The sequence below is a fragment of the Tubulanus polymorphus genome, chromosome 6, assembly GCF_964204645.1.
Source record: "Tubulanus polymorphus chromosome 6, tnTubPoly1.2, whole genome shotgun sequence".
In the NCBI taxonomy this organism is placed as follows: domain Eukaryota; kingdom Metazoa; phylum Nemertea; class Palaeonemertea; order Tubulaniformes; family Tubulanidae; genus Tubulanus; species Tubulanus polymorphus.
Genome location: NC_134030.1, coordinates 4,875,334 through 4,891,277, shown reverse-complemented (window position 1 = coordinate 4,891,277; position 15,944 = coordinate 4,875,334). Strand labels below are relative to the sequence as shown.

Genomic DNA, 15,944 nt, shown 5'->3' with positions numbered 1-15,944 from the left:
TATACATAGATGGATTAATTTTGACGGCGCTCTTTGCCTTCATGTCTTTATTTGTGAGATATTGATTCAGTAGACATGGAAGTTCACGGTCACCTATGCCCCCTACCCCGCATAGCAGTGAGTAGAAAGGGCTGGAAAGTTCTGATGATGCTGGAAGATGGGAAAGGAAACTTCCCCTGGCATGATGCTTGTATTTTTTAAGGGATTGCCAACTTTTAAACTGTCATCTATCCACCCTTGTCTTCTATGCAGTCTGTCGCCTAAACGAAAAATCATTGTTTACGGCGTCTCACGCATCATTTCATAAAATAATTTATGATTTCGATTAGATTTGCTTGTTTTTTTTTCTATTTGTTCGGTTGAGAATGATAATAAGTTGATGTATGATTCATAGTTGACGTGTTTGTGGCACACGTTGATCACAGATGATGTTGATAGAAAGCGTAAAATGTACTGAAAAAAAAAAAACGAGGATGAAAACGCGGATTAGCTCATAGTTCAGTAACGCTGACGGTGGTGAAAGTGTTTTCATTCGGAAAACAGTTATGCTCTGATACAACACGCGGCAGCTTTATTCGGCAAACGTCTGAAGCAACTGATAAAGATATCTATGATAACAAAGCCGCAAATTTTGATAGGAACTTATCAAAATAACGCAATCATTTCTTTTACTCGGATGAATTTCGGACATTCTTCATTCGATATGACATCACCTACACTACTGTATATCAATGCACTGAACTTTTGGCTGAACGTCTTAACGGTCTTCTTAGAAAATTCTGTAGCTTGTTGCAACAATTTGCGAGCTGCTTAGTAATGAGATAGCCGGGTTAGGAGTTGATAACACGTTTTCTGTTTCCGTGAATTTCTGTTCATGTAATCAGTTAATTGATTGAGAATCATGAATGGTTTACCGCGCAAGTATAAACCGCGTGTGTTTTCATTATCATTACCTGAAACAGTTGTGCCGGAAGTTGTATGTTGTATGAATTATAAAACTACATTTATACCATTGATGATATTTCAAGATGATGATGATGATGGGTAGATGATATTCCTAGGTATAGATATAACGGGATCTTGGGCTATGGCGGGAAGCCTTGGGTTGAACGATATTCCAGCGTATGGATACAGTTACTGTGTTCACACTACGTTATAAAGAATGTTCTAAATTTAGTCCATTCCATTTTAGAACGGACAGTGTTCTAAATTGGTCAATGCCATTTTAGAATGACTTAGACAAACGATCCAGGTCAGTTCTGATATTGAAATCCGACCATTTCTCCAGATGTGAAACGCAATGTTACCTCTGTCTGTACCATTGATAACAGCTGATATAACGCTAAGGATCGATTTGGTCTGTTCTAAATTGTTCCATTCCTTATACGATGGGCTCTCGATGGGATCTCGGGTGTTATTGAGGGAAGCCTCTAGTTAGTGGATACGTTCGTCCATGGACTCTAAAACGATTCGTTTTAGAGTCCATGGTTCGTCCGATCACTGATATTCAGACCCTGTCATTCCGGAGGTTCCTTCGTGTTAGATCTTCGAATTTCATCTCGCGCGTATAAATTCCTGCCACTCCGAACGGCGAAAAAGTTTTCCACCTGATCCTGGAATTTTTACTCGTTGGCAGACAACCAGCCCAGGAAAATTCTTTTTCTCACCCCCAACTAAAACTGAACAAGATTTCTGTATATTTGTTCACCTGTGGCTATGAAACCGTTTCCCGACTCGGATGTCCATATGTTCTCACTGTAAGATATTAAAGGTATTCTGCTGCTAAGATGATTTACAGTTTCATATCCCGCTGTCTACTATAACTCAATCGGCGAAATCAAATCTACCTGAAATACGTGTAATTTTCGCTACCTGCAGTGGGATGGTATATTTATTTGTTGGCCGCTAATCGAAGGGGTCGAAATTTGCGTTACATTTGGCTAACCGGGGAACTGGGGAAGTGATGGAACTGTAGTACCGGTGAATATTGTGCATTTCAATCTCTAGACGAGCAGCGAACTGTGTTTCATGTAACTTCCGTTGAGCGAAACAATAATTCACTTGATTTTGAAGCGACGCAGTCTTACAAATTGAAAAATTCACTTACGAACACTTATTACTGCGCGTATCATCATACAGCTGTAGGTTTAAAAAAGTACTAGAAAAGAAAATGAGAAAAAGCACATAATTGTGTTGTATGCAGCGTGTACAGCTCATATATACAGCTTGTGTACTGACAAGAGGAATGCGTTTTTTAATTACCTTTATCCGTATGTTATGTAACAACTTTCTTATCATCCGACTTACCCAACTTACCCGATGCGTGCCGCATACTGTTTTTCTGAACTCTGCACCTCAGGTATTTTCTCCCGCTAGATTATCTGTCTAATATTTATAGGCAGTGAAGTAGTTGTATCGATGATATAATCATTTCGATGTATGGTTCTCTGTTAGGATAGGTGCTGGGGCAGATTGTTGTCTATTGCTGTACAGGTGGTTCAACTTGTTATTTGCCTGTTTTATGTAACTGTTGAAGATAAACGAGGATGGTTCCACGAGGATTTCTAACCTGTTTTTTGAGCCCGCTGCGAGATGTTTGAATATTCTTCTTACTAGTTTTGTCAATGTAACTATACTATCTAACTGTTTTCCATTACAAGATGCGAAAAAGCGGTGAACATTATTTATGATTGAAGGGGGGTATTTTGATTCTAAAACCAGACTATGAATGAACTATGCTCCAGAGTTTTCCAGCATGTTAAACAATCTGAATTTATCGACAAAATCTCTTTGTATCAATATCTGATGTGTAATAAAGGATAAGGTTTACTTTTCCTACGGCTGGTATTTGAATTTCACAGTTCGGTTTGGTATTTATTATGTACAAAATATTCGAAGAATTCAATGCTACCTGTCTGATAAATTCTGAGCCTGCGGCAATTAGTGCAGTGAAACAGTTCTCTAAATGTTCTACATTTTTAGAGTGATTTTCACTTAAGCGCTTTATCTAAAGCCACTGTTCAATGTAAAGGTTAATGTAAACTCATGAAGTTATCTCAAGTTTTTGGTTTAGAATCTAAAACTTAGAGCATAGATAGATAAAACTTGAAGTTTTCACCAAGTCGCTGATACATTCCGAAGTCAAATAATAATGATGCTAAAAGCTTTAGAAGGCCTTTTGCAATACCGGAAAGACCAAGTCACAGGATCACCAATTAATAGGTATTCAGTTATGCTATAACATATTCTTTGCACAATTTCATGAAACTTAATTGAAACTGTGTCATCAATCTTCATGAATGTTGGTAATTTTCATATGAAGTTTGAGACTGTAGCAACTGAGTTCGTGCAGTAATCTTTCTCCCTATTGAGATCATCTTATACATAACCAGCGTGGATTAAGTGCCATTTCAATGATTTATTTACACCGATTACCCCGGAGTCTTAATGATGATATTAGCATAATTACACGCAGTAACGAAGCCATAATAAACAATGTTTAATGTCTACAGAGAAGCCGTTTGCAATGCTGTATGTAATATACCTGTTGCTCACATAAATTATCAATTTTTCTAATCGGACAATTTTGGAGTCTACCACTAGAACATTCAATCATTTCTCAGCAGGCTATAACTTGCTAAAAATATTTCACAAGAATTTTACTGAAATGGCTGCCTGGCTCTAGCGCGACCCTCGAAGAGTCCCTGGATAGTTTTAGTTTAGAAGTTAACGTGGCCGCGATACTCGCTAATGGAAATGTTCAGTTTAACTCAGAACCTCGGGGAACAGGGATCAAAAAGAAAAATGTAAATTCCATCCTCGCACGATGCGAAGGAATTCAGTCAGGTTTTTACGGCTTCGATTTTCTCGTTTCACTGCTAGACGAGTTGAAAGACATTTACGTAGCCTATAGTATAAATATAGTAGATGTTGTTTACCACCAGGTGAGAGAATCTATGACAGACGTGAGTAAATACTGAGGGCTACTGAATTATAACATCGTTTGAGAGGGGTTAATTGTCTTCAACTCGATATGTAGCTCCATAACATTGAGTCAAGGAGTGTGCTTGAAATTGAAGTTTTCTGAGAAGAAACATCTTTCGGATTTTCTGAAATCTTCAATTTGAAATATCTCTAGAAATGAGCGTCGATGAAACACAGTCCGTGTTGAAACCATGATATAAGATCCTGCATGCAGGAAGAGGAAAGAGCCAGAAAAAGGTTTCCTTGAGTTCATGATTTATTATTATGAGTTGTTGAATAAAAACACTGTAAACTGTAAATGAATGAATAAGTCCCACAAACACAAACATTGCGGTTTCATTGTAGTTAATTTTATCAGATAAAATTCTATTTGAGCGGGATTCTTTCATTCATTTATATTGTTATAGTCATCTACCACTCTTTTTTTACTTTTTGAGTGCCTGATGATTTTCTATTATCTCCTTGTAAGTTTCAAAGAGCTCGTTCCAAAGATTAGGATGCTTCTCAGATCTCGGGGGGGCTTACCGAGGGTGGAGTATTGCGGCAATAGAACTGGGACCTAAGTAATAGGGGTGTTAAGCACAATGTTCTAAGCGTATTTTATATTGTATATTTCACAGGACAGCGAACGAGTAATGGGAAGAGTATTTTACCGAATCCTCGGATCATCGAACATCCGGAGGATCAATACGTCGCGAAGAATGATCCGGCGACCTTGAACTGTAAAGCGGAAGGTGAACCGTCACCGGATATCACGTGGTACCGCAACGGTAAACCGGTTATAACGTCTCGTGAACACCCGAATTCTCATCGCACCCTCGTCAATAACGGTCAATTGTTCTTCTATCGGATTATTCATAATAAACACACGAAACCGGACGTGGGCGTTTATTACTGCAACGCGACCAATTCGCACGGTAGCGCCATCAGCCGAAATGCTACCCTCGAAATCGCAGGTAAGAATTCGACCAATCTTTATCACTGGACGTACATATAATCCGTGTTCAAACTACGTTATCTAGAATATTCAAAATCTAATTTTCCAATCTAGAAAGGACCAAATTTGACCAACAAAAAGACTGATCCAGCTTAGAACGGACATTTCTCTGTGCACGAATAGAAACTTCGCTACAATTGATTTAATTGAGAATCCCAATGTTGCATTCAGCATTTTAAATTTGGTCCAGGTGCGACATCAAATGAACGGACTAATAAGTGATAGTATGAACGTGGCTAGTACCTTTCAGATTGATCAATTGGCAAATCTTTGAGTTCGTTTTGACGCTAGAGAAATATTTCATGTTTTATCAAATGTAAAATAAAGCAATATTGTGGTGAATAGATCAAATAGGTGTGTGCTCAGTCATTGGGCAAAGAGTTTGATCTAAAACTCTAAGAAGCACGATTTCATCTCTCGAGAAAAATAACATCAAAGCAATAATTTGTATCCTCTAGATACAAACGAACTTCTAAAACAAACTGTAAAAACTTCAATGCATTGATCTATTCTTAGCAGACCTGAATATTATTGATATATACAAGTTCTGAGAACCAATTAATGTTGCCATTTTAAATGTCTCTATTGCTACTGCAAATTCTACTCAGTTAAGCCTCTACAATAGTAAAAACTCGTACAAAGAGTTTATCAATAATGTATCCAAACGCTGTAACTGAACACCTGCGCAAAGTTGACATTTGTAGAAGGAATAGCGATTGTGATTTGATTTTTTTTGATTCACTAGTTCAGGCGTTGGCCACCGTTAAACTTGCCGAATATAGATACATAATAATCCAACTAGATGCATTGTCTCGGATGTCGCTGGCTTTTGATTTCACGAGGCAAATATGGGTGTAACAAAAAATAATGTGTACTTGCGCGCCTCAATTACGGCAAATGGTTGCATTGTTCTGTTAAGTAGTAGTACCAGTTAGCTAGAAATAAAACCCGAGCGGAACGGATAAGCTTACAGCTATTGCCATTCATTTTAGTGACTCGGTAGAAAATATGACAAACGATTCATCTAATTCACTATGCTATATGCTGTGTATCTTTTTTTCATAAGATTTTAAGCCATTCACTTTATTTCTGCATATGAGTTATCACTCTTTTGATTCATATTTTGTTTCCTTTCATGTCTAAGACTAAAAATACCTTTTCAATTTTTGTATGTTATAGTTTTGAGAGAAGAGTTCAAGGTTCACCCGAAGGATCAGCAGGTGGCGCTAGGGAGCCCTGCTGTTCTAGAATGTCGACCGCCGCGTGGTCAACCATCTCCGCGCGTCAAGTGGAAGAAAGGTGGCAAACTTGTCATGCAAAATTCGCGCATCGAAACGCATGAAAATGGCAACCTGGCCATCACGGAAACGCGCAAGAGCGACAGCGGGCTGTACGTGTGCATCGCGTATAACATCGCCGGGGAACGCGAGAGCGCCACGGCTCGTCTTGACGTGCTCGAGAAACCGAAATTCATCAAACAACCGGAAGATATCCTCGTGACAGAAAATGAGGACGTACAGTTTCAATGTCGGGTGTCCGGCGATCCGGATCCGGTGATTGTCTGGAAAAAGGAGGATGGACAAATACCATCTTCGAGGTGAGTTAGAGTTGAAGAAAAGGTCCCCCCCTGCAAAAACGGTTAGTTCCGCTCGTGTCTAATTTGGAAAAAAAATTATTAAGCTAAAACATATAACACTTACAACTACCCGGTATTACAACATAGAAAATTGCTCATTTATTTTCAAACCCACCCACATATTCCTCATGCTACGGGCCTGCTTATGAATGCGAATTAAATCTACATTTGATAAATCAGTTTTGGATGATGGTGTAGTGACTGACGAACCACTGCTTTCCTGTCTGGAATTTCTGTAAGATAACACTTGAATTATATATGAGGTGTTGAAAAGTAAGAAATCTGTAGATATATAGCAGGTTTAGTTCAACTAAATACCTGTTGAACTTGAAAGTATGCTTCAGTAGGCAGTTACATACTTGAGAAGCTAAAGAAAGCGTCTATCTAATCTAAAAATCCAGGATATTTTGGTGTTTACTGCTGATGCAGCTATCCGGGGCTTTTTCATTTGTAAAAGGTTTTTTGAATTCATCGGCCATTAGTCTAACATGGCGTACTCACAGATTCTTCACACACGGTTACCTTGACAATACCTTCTAATTTCAATCACGGTTACTATGGTAACTGTTTGCTCGAGACTATCGGTGTTGTGCATGAAAAAAGCCCCATAAAATGTAATATTGTTGAGTTGCGCAGGAGCCGCGTACTGCCCTGATAACTGTAGATATTTAGTGGCATTCTGTGTGTATGTTTATGTATATCGGAATTCCTCGAGTCAACTAGTTATCAAGTACTAGTATATAAATATATAAATGTGAAGATTATCTCTGATCTTGTGGCATAACACTTCATATATCTTCACGAGATGCTTACATTACTGAAATATGCACGAATTACGACATCATCATTTGATGTTTGTTTATTATACAATTGTTCTAAGAATGCTCTCAAATGTCCTGTCTTTATATACAAGCAATATATATGATATGCGGCAGAATGTATTTGAATTCTTTGTCTCCTCAGAGAAATGGCTTCTCGTCGACCAACAGAAATGCATGTACCAATGCGACATATTTTAAATAAAGAATAATAGGAATGTTCTAACTCATTTTCTCCTCGCTTGATATCTTCAGGGCAAGAATTTTAGATGATAAAAGTCTGAAGATTGTGCGGGTGAAAGTGTCCGATGAAGGCAACTATCTGTGTAAAGCGGAGAACCCTGTCGGCATGATCGAGGCAGTCGCCAGACTCACTGTTCACTGTAAGTTTTTTTTGAAATATAATCCAATATTTAGAATAAATCTATACATCTATTTTCATTTAATCTGTTATATGTATCAACAAAGTTTCCAAGTAAGTGAAATGGATATTTTGTCTCTGTTTTCAGCTCATCCATCATTTATCACAACTCCACAAGATAAAGTAGTCGGTGTAGGCCGAACTGTGACATTAAGGTGTGAGGTGACCGGTAACCCACCACCAGCTGTGTTCTGGAATAAAGAAGAAAGCCAGGTAAGTTGCCTTTACCAGGCACCTCCCAACTTTAAACGTTTTTATCCACCAGAATATTAAAGATTTGTAGTGCGGAACCCCCTGAAACCTTGCTATTCAGTCTGCTCCCGGACTTGTTCACTGGTTTATCAAAAAAACCTCAACATGTGCATCAATTTTAGTTGTGCTTTGAACAAAATTTCAGTTTCACGTGATCAGACTTCAAATAAAGATGATGTTTCCTACTTTTAAATGATTTAAGTAGACAGAATCGATTACTTTTTTTGTTTCGAGCGAATTTGAAATGTCACATTATTGACATTTATGGGCAAGTGCCGTGTTTTTTTTGTCTGATGTTTTCAAATGATATTCTCGAGTTACATTCTGAGAATAGTGGATATATTTGAACGGTGATGTTTACCGTGCTGGTCCGTGTGGCTTCTCAGGTGTGTTTCGATCTGACATGATAATGGATACCGTAATAGTTTCCGTTTATAGAGACTATGCAAATAAACTTCTAGGTATTCGCCTAATTTGGACTGCAGTTTGCTTCTTCCCACCAAAAAAATGAAATCTTAGCCTGTTTTTTTCGGATATCTACCATCTGATCTTATTTTGCGCATATATTCTATTTGAAATAAATCTTTAAAGGTCTAATGATAAGATGATAGATACCGGAACATTTGACATGCGCTCCTCCGTGAAAGATTAATGGGAATTTTGTGTCGTTGTTTTGTAGATATTGATGTTCCCTCGACAAGATCATGGTCGCTTCTCCGTAACGGAAGATGGGACTTTGATTATTGAGAGGGCTACGAAAGAGGATGCCGGTGAATATATCTGTCAAGCGCTCAGCGTGGCTGGCAGTGCGTTTGCCAAGGCTAAAGTAGAAGTCAAAGGTAAGTACATAGACATAAATGTCAATTTAGACATGGATGTTCGAAATGGATTTTTCTTGTTGGTAAACACGACTGCATCGATGACTTTACTTCAGAGCTGGTTTGATGCAGATTTACCCATTTTAGTTGTAAATCTGAGAATTATTCAGTTTCAAGCTCCAGGGCCACTGGATTAGGCCGTTGAAATGAGAAGTATTTTAGAGTTAATCATGATGAGATGAATTTAACTGAAATATAAATTTTTCTATATTGTCTCGTCACAGATGTTGATCCGCGACCACCTCCCATCATTCACCAGGGACCTCAGAATCAAACTCTACCGGTGAATAGCGTCGCGATGCTCATCTGTCAGTCGTCTGGGGATCCTATGCCGACGATTAAATGGTACAAAGACAACCATTTGCTGGAATCGGGAAACAACCCGCGCATAACGCTGCTCGGTTCGGGCACCTTACAGATCTCAGATTTACAGTTTGGAGATACCGGACTGTATACGTGTAAAGCGGCTAGTGAGACTGGTGAAACTACGTGGAAAGCCTCGCTGACTGTCGAAGGTAATTATTGAATGCAAAGATCACTGGCGGAGATCATTTCCTGCGAGTTATTTTGTTCGGCCAAACTGAATTGATATCCAGCGTTAAATAATCTAATCTTACTTTTCTTTCAGCGCCGAGTAAAGCGTCGGTCATATTTCATCGAACCCCGGAACCGGCGACGTTCCCGGGACCGCCGTCGAAGCCGATCATCACCGAGGTGTCGGAGACATCCGTCAAGCTCGTGTGGACCCCGAACAGCAACCAGGGGGCGTCGCCGGTAATTGCGTATGTCGTCGAGTATTTCAGCCACGAGACCGGAGACGGCTGGAGAGCTGCGTCTGAGACGATCAAACGCGAATATTTCGAGGTGAAAAATCTGCGTAAAGACACTCAGTATTTGTTTCTGGTACGAGCGCGAAACTCGCACGGTCTCAGTTTACCGAGTCCCGTGTCTGACGCTGTTAGAACCGGAGGTAAGACACAGAAATACAACCATCCATATTATACAATGAAATCTTGCAATACAAAAGAAAAGCAAGTCCGAAAAATTTTCTTGTGCTTTTACTTTGGAAACTTTTTGGACTTTTTGCAATATTCAGTTTTAATATAATGAGGATCTTTCTCAACACCAGGTGGCGATGGCTCACGTCCGACACTTGCTCAGTTCGATATACCTCTAGTGGAAGAGAAACTTAGCGGAAACGTTGTACAGATGAGAGAACCAGAAGTAATTAGTTCAACAGCTATAAAAATAAACTGGAATGTAAGTTTCATTGTCTGATGGATAGTAATGATAGGTTGCAAAATCACTTATAACATCATATACTTAATGAACACCGATATCATTCGTAACTTAAACCTTAGTTTAACATTGTTCAATTTATTATTAGATACTGAAGTCGCACAAATACATCGAAGGTTATCACATCAAGTACCGACCGATGCCGTTAGCTCATTCTCATCATCATCACCATCACCACGTCGAGTATAGCATAGAAACGGTTACGAGTGCACGCGCTACGATGTACGTGCTCAGGAATCTCAAGAAATACAAATGGTACGAGATCCGAATTCAGCCGTTTTATCTAACGGTCGAAGGACAGCTGAGCAACGCAGTTCGTGTACAGACCTTTGAGGATGGTAAGTCGCCTATTTCGAAGACCGCGAGGAAATTTCCCAAATACGAAATTAATACACTTGAAATATGTTACGAATTTTCAGTGCCGTCGATGCCTCCTCAAAATATCAGAGCTGTGAAAGGTCGCAACCAAACGGTCGTCCTAACATGGGCACCACCTCCGAAAGAACATCGCAATGGTGTGCTGAAAGGTTACAAAGTCTACTGTATCGGAAACTCATCAAAAAATTCTCAGAATACGACAGTTAGTGAAACGACCCACGAGCACTTACTGAAAAACATACATCCCGACATACAGTATAAGATATATATAGCTGCTCAGACTAGAATGGGTCCTGGCGTTAGAAGTGAACCTATTATTCTCGGTGAGTATTTTATCTTATTCAAGCTGCACAAATTTATCGCAAATTGATACGCGAGCGCATGCGTGCCTGTTTGAGTTTGATAATCAACTTTTGAAATCTTTTGCCGTAGTATTACTTGCATGTGTCTTCATGTGATGTGATAGGCCTACAATGTGCTTTTAAGCATGAGCATTTTTAAGGCTATTTTCAGTCACTGTTTTGATTACTTTCTACGACTTTGCTTCTTTTGGTGTTTGTCATACATAAGTTTTCACGACCATATGTATTTCATTATTTGTATTTATTTCATATTTCTGATTGGAAATCGTTGAGATATTTTGTTTGCCTGAATATGCTTTACTTGCATTGCTACGCATGGGATACGTGGTTATGACGTCTAATTTGTTCTGTCATTTAGAAACTAAAACAGTTTGTCCTGATTTTAGTGATTTGTTTAGATGATAGTGTTTTATTCTGATTTTCCTGATCAAGAAATCAGAATTACGTAGCTCGCTGAGCAATAATAGACAGCTCGTGAATCTGGTTTGTTGGTTCCAGTTTATTTCAACACCGAGCTGCTTTGAATAGATATGTAGAATCCTAGAGATCATCCATAAAACCATAACTCAAGATAATTGGCGAACGCAACTAAAATAAAATTGATATTTGCATATTTAAAAGAATGAACAACATCGACTTTTGGTAGAACATGAATGTTTGTAACTTCTCCAATGTCAGAGTTTGGTTTTATTGACTAAGTGGTTTTTGAAATCATCAATCATATTACGTATGATATATTTCATTTATGTGGTCTATTGTTTAACAGAATCTTCACAATGTCCGATCACGGGCATGACTTGTGCTCTGAAATATCCTATTATCGCTACACGTAATACCAGTGAGTTGCCGTTTTATTTTATGTTTTCACATTTACTCGTGATATATTTCTTCTTTTCGCTTGCTTTCTATTTCTTTCGATGTTTTATGTTATTCTTGAATTAGTTCTCATGCAGTACGAAGTCAATGTTCTTCTGGTCATATCCTTTTGCAACGTACAAATATGCCCAAAATCCCCCTCCCCAAGACGCTACAAATACTTTTTTGAACTGGTGATATCAATTCAGGCAGAAAGCCTTCTTTATCCTGTAGTAGTCTTTAAATCAACCAGGCTGCCACATTCCATAGATGCCCTTTATATAATTATGATATGACCCTCACACAGTTCCAAATAGTACCAATGCTAAGGTTGACCAGTGTTCAGTAACTTGCTAACTCAAGAGAATGGTGCAGGCTTCCTTCACAACTATGGCATGTTTGCATGACTCTTTATTTTCAAAAATATGTATTTCATATACACATGTGTAAAATGTGTCATTTTTCATGCTGGTTTTTCTGTTTAAATGTGATCTATTTCACAACATATTCCATGTTATGCACTTGTTAATTCACCCGCTGCTTCAGGCACTTCAATTGATAATGTCACTAAAGGCCTACGCATCAATTCATATCTTGCATCAACTTATTTGACGAATGTATGCATTTACAGGTGGTTCTGAGTCTCAAAGCCTCGTACAGGGATTTGTGAAAGAGCCCTGGTTCATCGCGACTCTTATCGGAACAATCGGAGGTACTCTGTGGTTTGCGCTGTGCGTGTTTAGTATCTGGCTCTACAAAAAACGACAAGCCAGACGTAAGATGATCAAAGGTGCCATGACAAGTAAGCTTTTAGACGTTCTTAACAAATCGTTTTCTAGATCGTATTTCCTCCTGAAAACAGGAAATTTCAAGAGCTACGAATGAATCGGGATTTACTTCGCTCGTTGTTCTTCATTCGTTATCTTGCATCTTGTAACTGAATCTCTCTCAATCTTTTCTAGTGCATAAAGTGGATGAAACACATCATCATTTAGTGGATGGTTACGGGCGAAAAGACGATCAAAGTATGTATTAGAAAAGAATCTATTCCAGAGTAAACTGAGTTATTCATACCAGTAAACAGGGTGGCCACTGACCTTGTCATACCAGTAAACAGGGTGGCCACTGACCTTGTCATACCAGTAAATGGTGGCCACTGACCTTGTCATACCAGTAAACAGGGTGGCCACTGACCTTGGCATACCAGTAAACAGGGTGGCCACTGACCTTGTCATACCAGTAAATGGTGGCCACTGACCTTGTCATACCAGTAAACAGGGTGGCCACTGACCTTGTCATACCAGTAAACAGGGTGGCCACTAACCTTAGGAAAATGGAAAAAGTCGGAAAACTCAGGGAATTTGACAAATTTTAACAAAAACTGGAAACCTCGGGGAATTCAGATATTGTATTGACCACGCATTTTTTTTATGAAAAATGAATAAATGATAACATTTTAAACCATTTAAACCAAAAAAAATCAGGGAAAATTCAGGGACTTCATAGATAGGTGGGAAGTGGCCGCCCTGGTAAAGAGGACTGGTTTATTAGTATGGAGTTACATTATGAATTGTTTTTCTTCTTACAGCGACGATACCTCGACCGATAGCCGTACAACAACCGGACATAACGAACATACTCGATAAACGTATGAATCAGAACATGGAGGATAACATGTATAATCAAAACTGTGGCACGTTGACCCATATGAAAACATTCTACAATAAAAACAACGCGATATTGCCTCCGGTCGCACCATACGCGACAACTACTCTCGTCAACAGCAATAATATTATCAATAAACAGGTACATATTTTGTGGCAGTCCATTTCATCTATTACTACAATTACGCTCAGCTGAGTTCTAACATCATTTTTTGGCATTTGAAGTACTCGGACAGTCTCCTTGTCAGCATGGTCCATTACGTCTAACATCGCTACTGTACTCAGCTGAATTCATACTCCTGGGGAGTCACACTTCCCGGACATTCTTAGATGCTCCCTCAGATTGTAATAGATGAAATGAATATCTTTTATGATTTTTTTTCGATTCTAATATTCAAATATTTCGTTATCTTTTTTCAGAATTCTGGCTCGGCATTTACACCTATACAGAAAGGTTATATTCAACAGAAGAGTAATTCGAGTGACAGCTGCGTGAAACAGGATATGGGCGATTCTAATTCCGATAATAGCCGGCCAAATACTGGTACGGGTATGCTCATCATGCCTGAGAATGTTTATTACGCAGGTAACACAATAACCCAGCTGCTTCAAGCCTTTATTAACCTATTAAACTGAACATTGTATAAAAACATGCTTAAAACAAAAGCTTTCGCACGCTTCATTCTGTTTGAAAAAGCAATGATCATCATCAAAAACTACGCTCATCTGTCTCCTACAATCATCTAAAATTTCGGCATTCATTAAGCTATCGGGATGTGTGATTAATGGATGCTCCAGTTCACCTGAAAAATTACCAAAAGTTTGAAGTGCATTTTTTCATCAGCTTCCTGTGTAACCAAAATTGCTTTGCTTACCCTGACGAACTGAATCAGTGAATGCTTCCACTTCATAGTACAGATTTTCACTATTAATGTATGATAGTTGGTGCCTTGGTTCTGGCAGCTGGTAAATTCCAGTTCCAGTCGCATTTCTTTGTGAAGTGGTGCTGCTTTTTGATCTCCTGTGAAGATACAGCAATCCCCTGAGCAACAATAGCGTTACATATAGAATATGTGACGCTTTGAAAGAAAAATGTTTGATAATCTTACCGAAAGACTTTCATCATCCGGTTGAATGGCAGCTATAAAATCATGGGTAGATTGATGTTATGATTGATTTAGAAATAAAAAAATTCACAAAGATATCCTTTTCCTCAACAACACATTCTAATCACGTTTTAACCAGTTCATTTGCTTGCAGATAATTCTGTAATAGTGCTTATAGCCACGACATCATCATTATTTTCCATTGATATAAATAACATTATTCAATGCTGGTGCGCTATTAGTGTGTTGAAATTAGTATTGATGAGGACCTGGTTCCATGGTTCTCTGGTACCTGATAACTGGATGGTTTAATTAGTTCATTATTAGATCACTCTTAGTCAAATCTTTACTCATGACCGTGGAACTGGGTTGTGGCATTATGACCATTAACATAAAACCATGTGTTTTGACAAACTTACAACGTTTTTTCGTTTCAGAGCACATGCCAATGGATGCCAACAGTCCGATCAGTGATAATGGAAGTTACATAATAGGTTTGTATTATTGAGTACTGTCAAATGAAATTGTACTTCAGGTAATAACGTGTATGTACATATGTATGTTTTGAACATTTTAGATGAAAATGGAATTCCTATAAAACGTAAAATGCCTCCTCAATACGCGCAGCCACCGAAAAATCCCGTTCTAAATTTCGCCGATTTCTTGCCGCCTCCGCCGGAGCACCCTCCTCCGAGCGACGTAGGAACGCCTCCGGATTCACCGACGCATCAACGCTGCGAATCGCCGGCGACGCGGTTCAACGATCGTAACCGCGCGATGCAACGCAGTCCGATTTCGTCGCAGTCGCGTACCGGCTCGTATCGATGCCCGCAGGATCGACTGCCGACGCCGCCGAGAAACATGTCCGAAAACGATCGGCGTTCCCTGTCGCCGAAAGGTCGTAACTGGCCTCAAGATTATAACGACCCGCGTCGGACTCAGTCACCGCGTAATTACAACGACGGAACTGCGAATCGCGTTCAGTCGCCGCGAAACCCGAATAATTATATGAACTGTGAAAATGGCGGCACTTGTAATTCTGGTCCGTATCGCGGGTATAAAGTTTTACCGACGGACGAGTGCCCGCGTCGTATGAGTGATACGGAGAGAGGCCCGTCACGTGGAATGTATGCAGCAATACCTCAGCATGTTTCACCTGAAGGAGCTCTGATGGATCGAGGTATACAGTCTTCACTACCCAGTATAGCTAGTGAATGTATGCATTCACCTCAGGCTAGGTAAGATATAGTTTAGTTGAATCAAAATGCGTGAAATGCAGCCACATCCATACTAT

The 15,944-nt window shown here is 39.2% G+C and overlaps 1 protein-coding gene across 7 annotated transcripts in view; it reads left to right on the top strand.

The window, feature by feature from the left end:
• The window catches only part of LOC141906825 (roundabout homolog 2-like), a 64,901-nt gene that overhangs the window by 42,024 nt on the left and 6,933 nt on the right, over window positions 1-15,944 (top strand). For 5 of the 7 annotated variants that reach the window (XM_074796235.1, XM_074796234.1, XM_074796231.1 and 2 more), the window contains 17 exons: window positions 4,605-4,940; window positions 6,161-6,578; window positions 7,691-7,818; window positions 7,945-8,069; window positions 8,788-8,947; window positions 9,211-9,501; window positions 9,615-9,956; window positions 10,116-10,246; window positions 10,374-10,623; window positions 10,705-10,986; window positions 11,792-11,863; window positions 12,512-12,682; window positions 12,843-12,905; window positions 13,469-13,686; window positions 13,965-14,130; window positions 15,088-15,144; window positions 15,228-15,888. In XM_074796235.1, coding sequence (XP_074652336.1) covers window positions 4,605-4,940; window positions 6,161-6,578; window positions 7,691-7,818; window positions 7,945-8,069; window positions 8,788-8,947; window positions 9,211-9,501; window positions 9,615-9,956; window positions 10,116-10,246; window positions 10,374-10,623; window positions 10,705-10,986; window positions 11,792-11,863; window positions 12,512-12,682; window positions 12,843-12,905; window positions 13,469-13,686; window positions 13,965-14,130; window positions 15,088-15,144; window positions 15,228-15,888 — 3,871 coding nt within the window. The remainder of the gene's footprint in view (window positions 1-4,604; window positions 4,941-6,160; window positions 6,579-7,690; window positions 7,819-7,944; window positions 8,070-8,787; window positions 8,948-9,210; window positions 9,502-9,614; window positions 9,957-10,115; window positions 10,247-10,373; window positions 10,624-10,704; window positions 10,987-11,791; window positions 11,864-12,511; window positions 12,683-12,842; window positions 12,906-13,468; window positions 13,687-13,964; window positions 14,131-15,087; window positions 15,145-15,227; window positions 15,889-15,944) is intronic. The other 2 variants (XM_074796232.1, XM_074796233.1) reach the window with 2 other exon arrangements.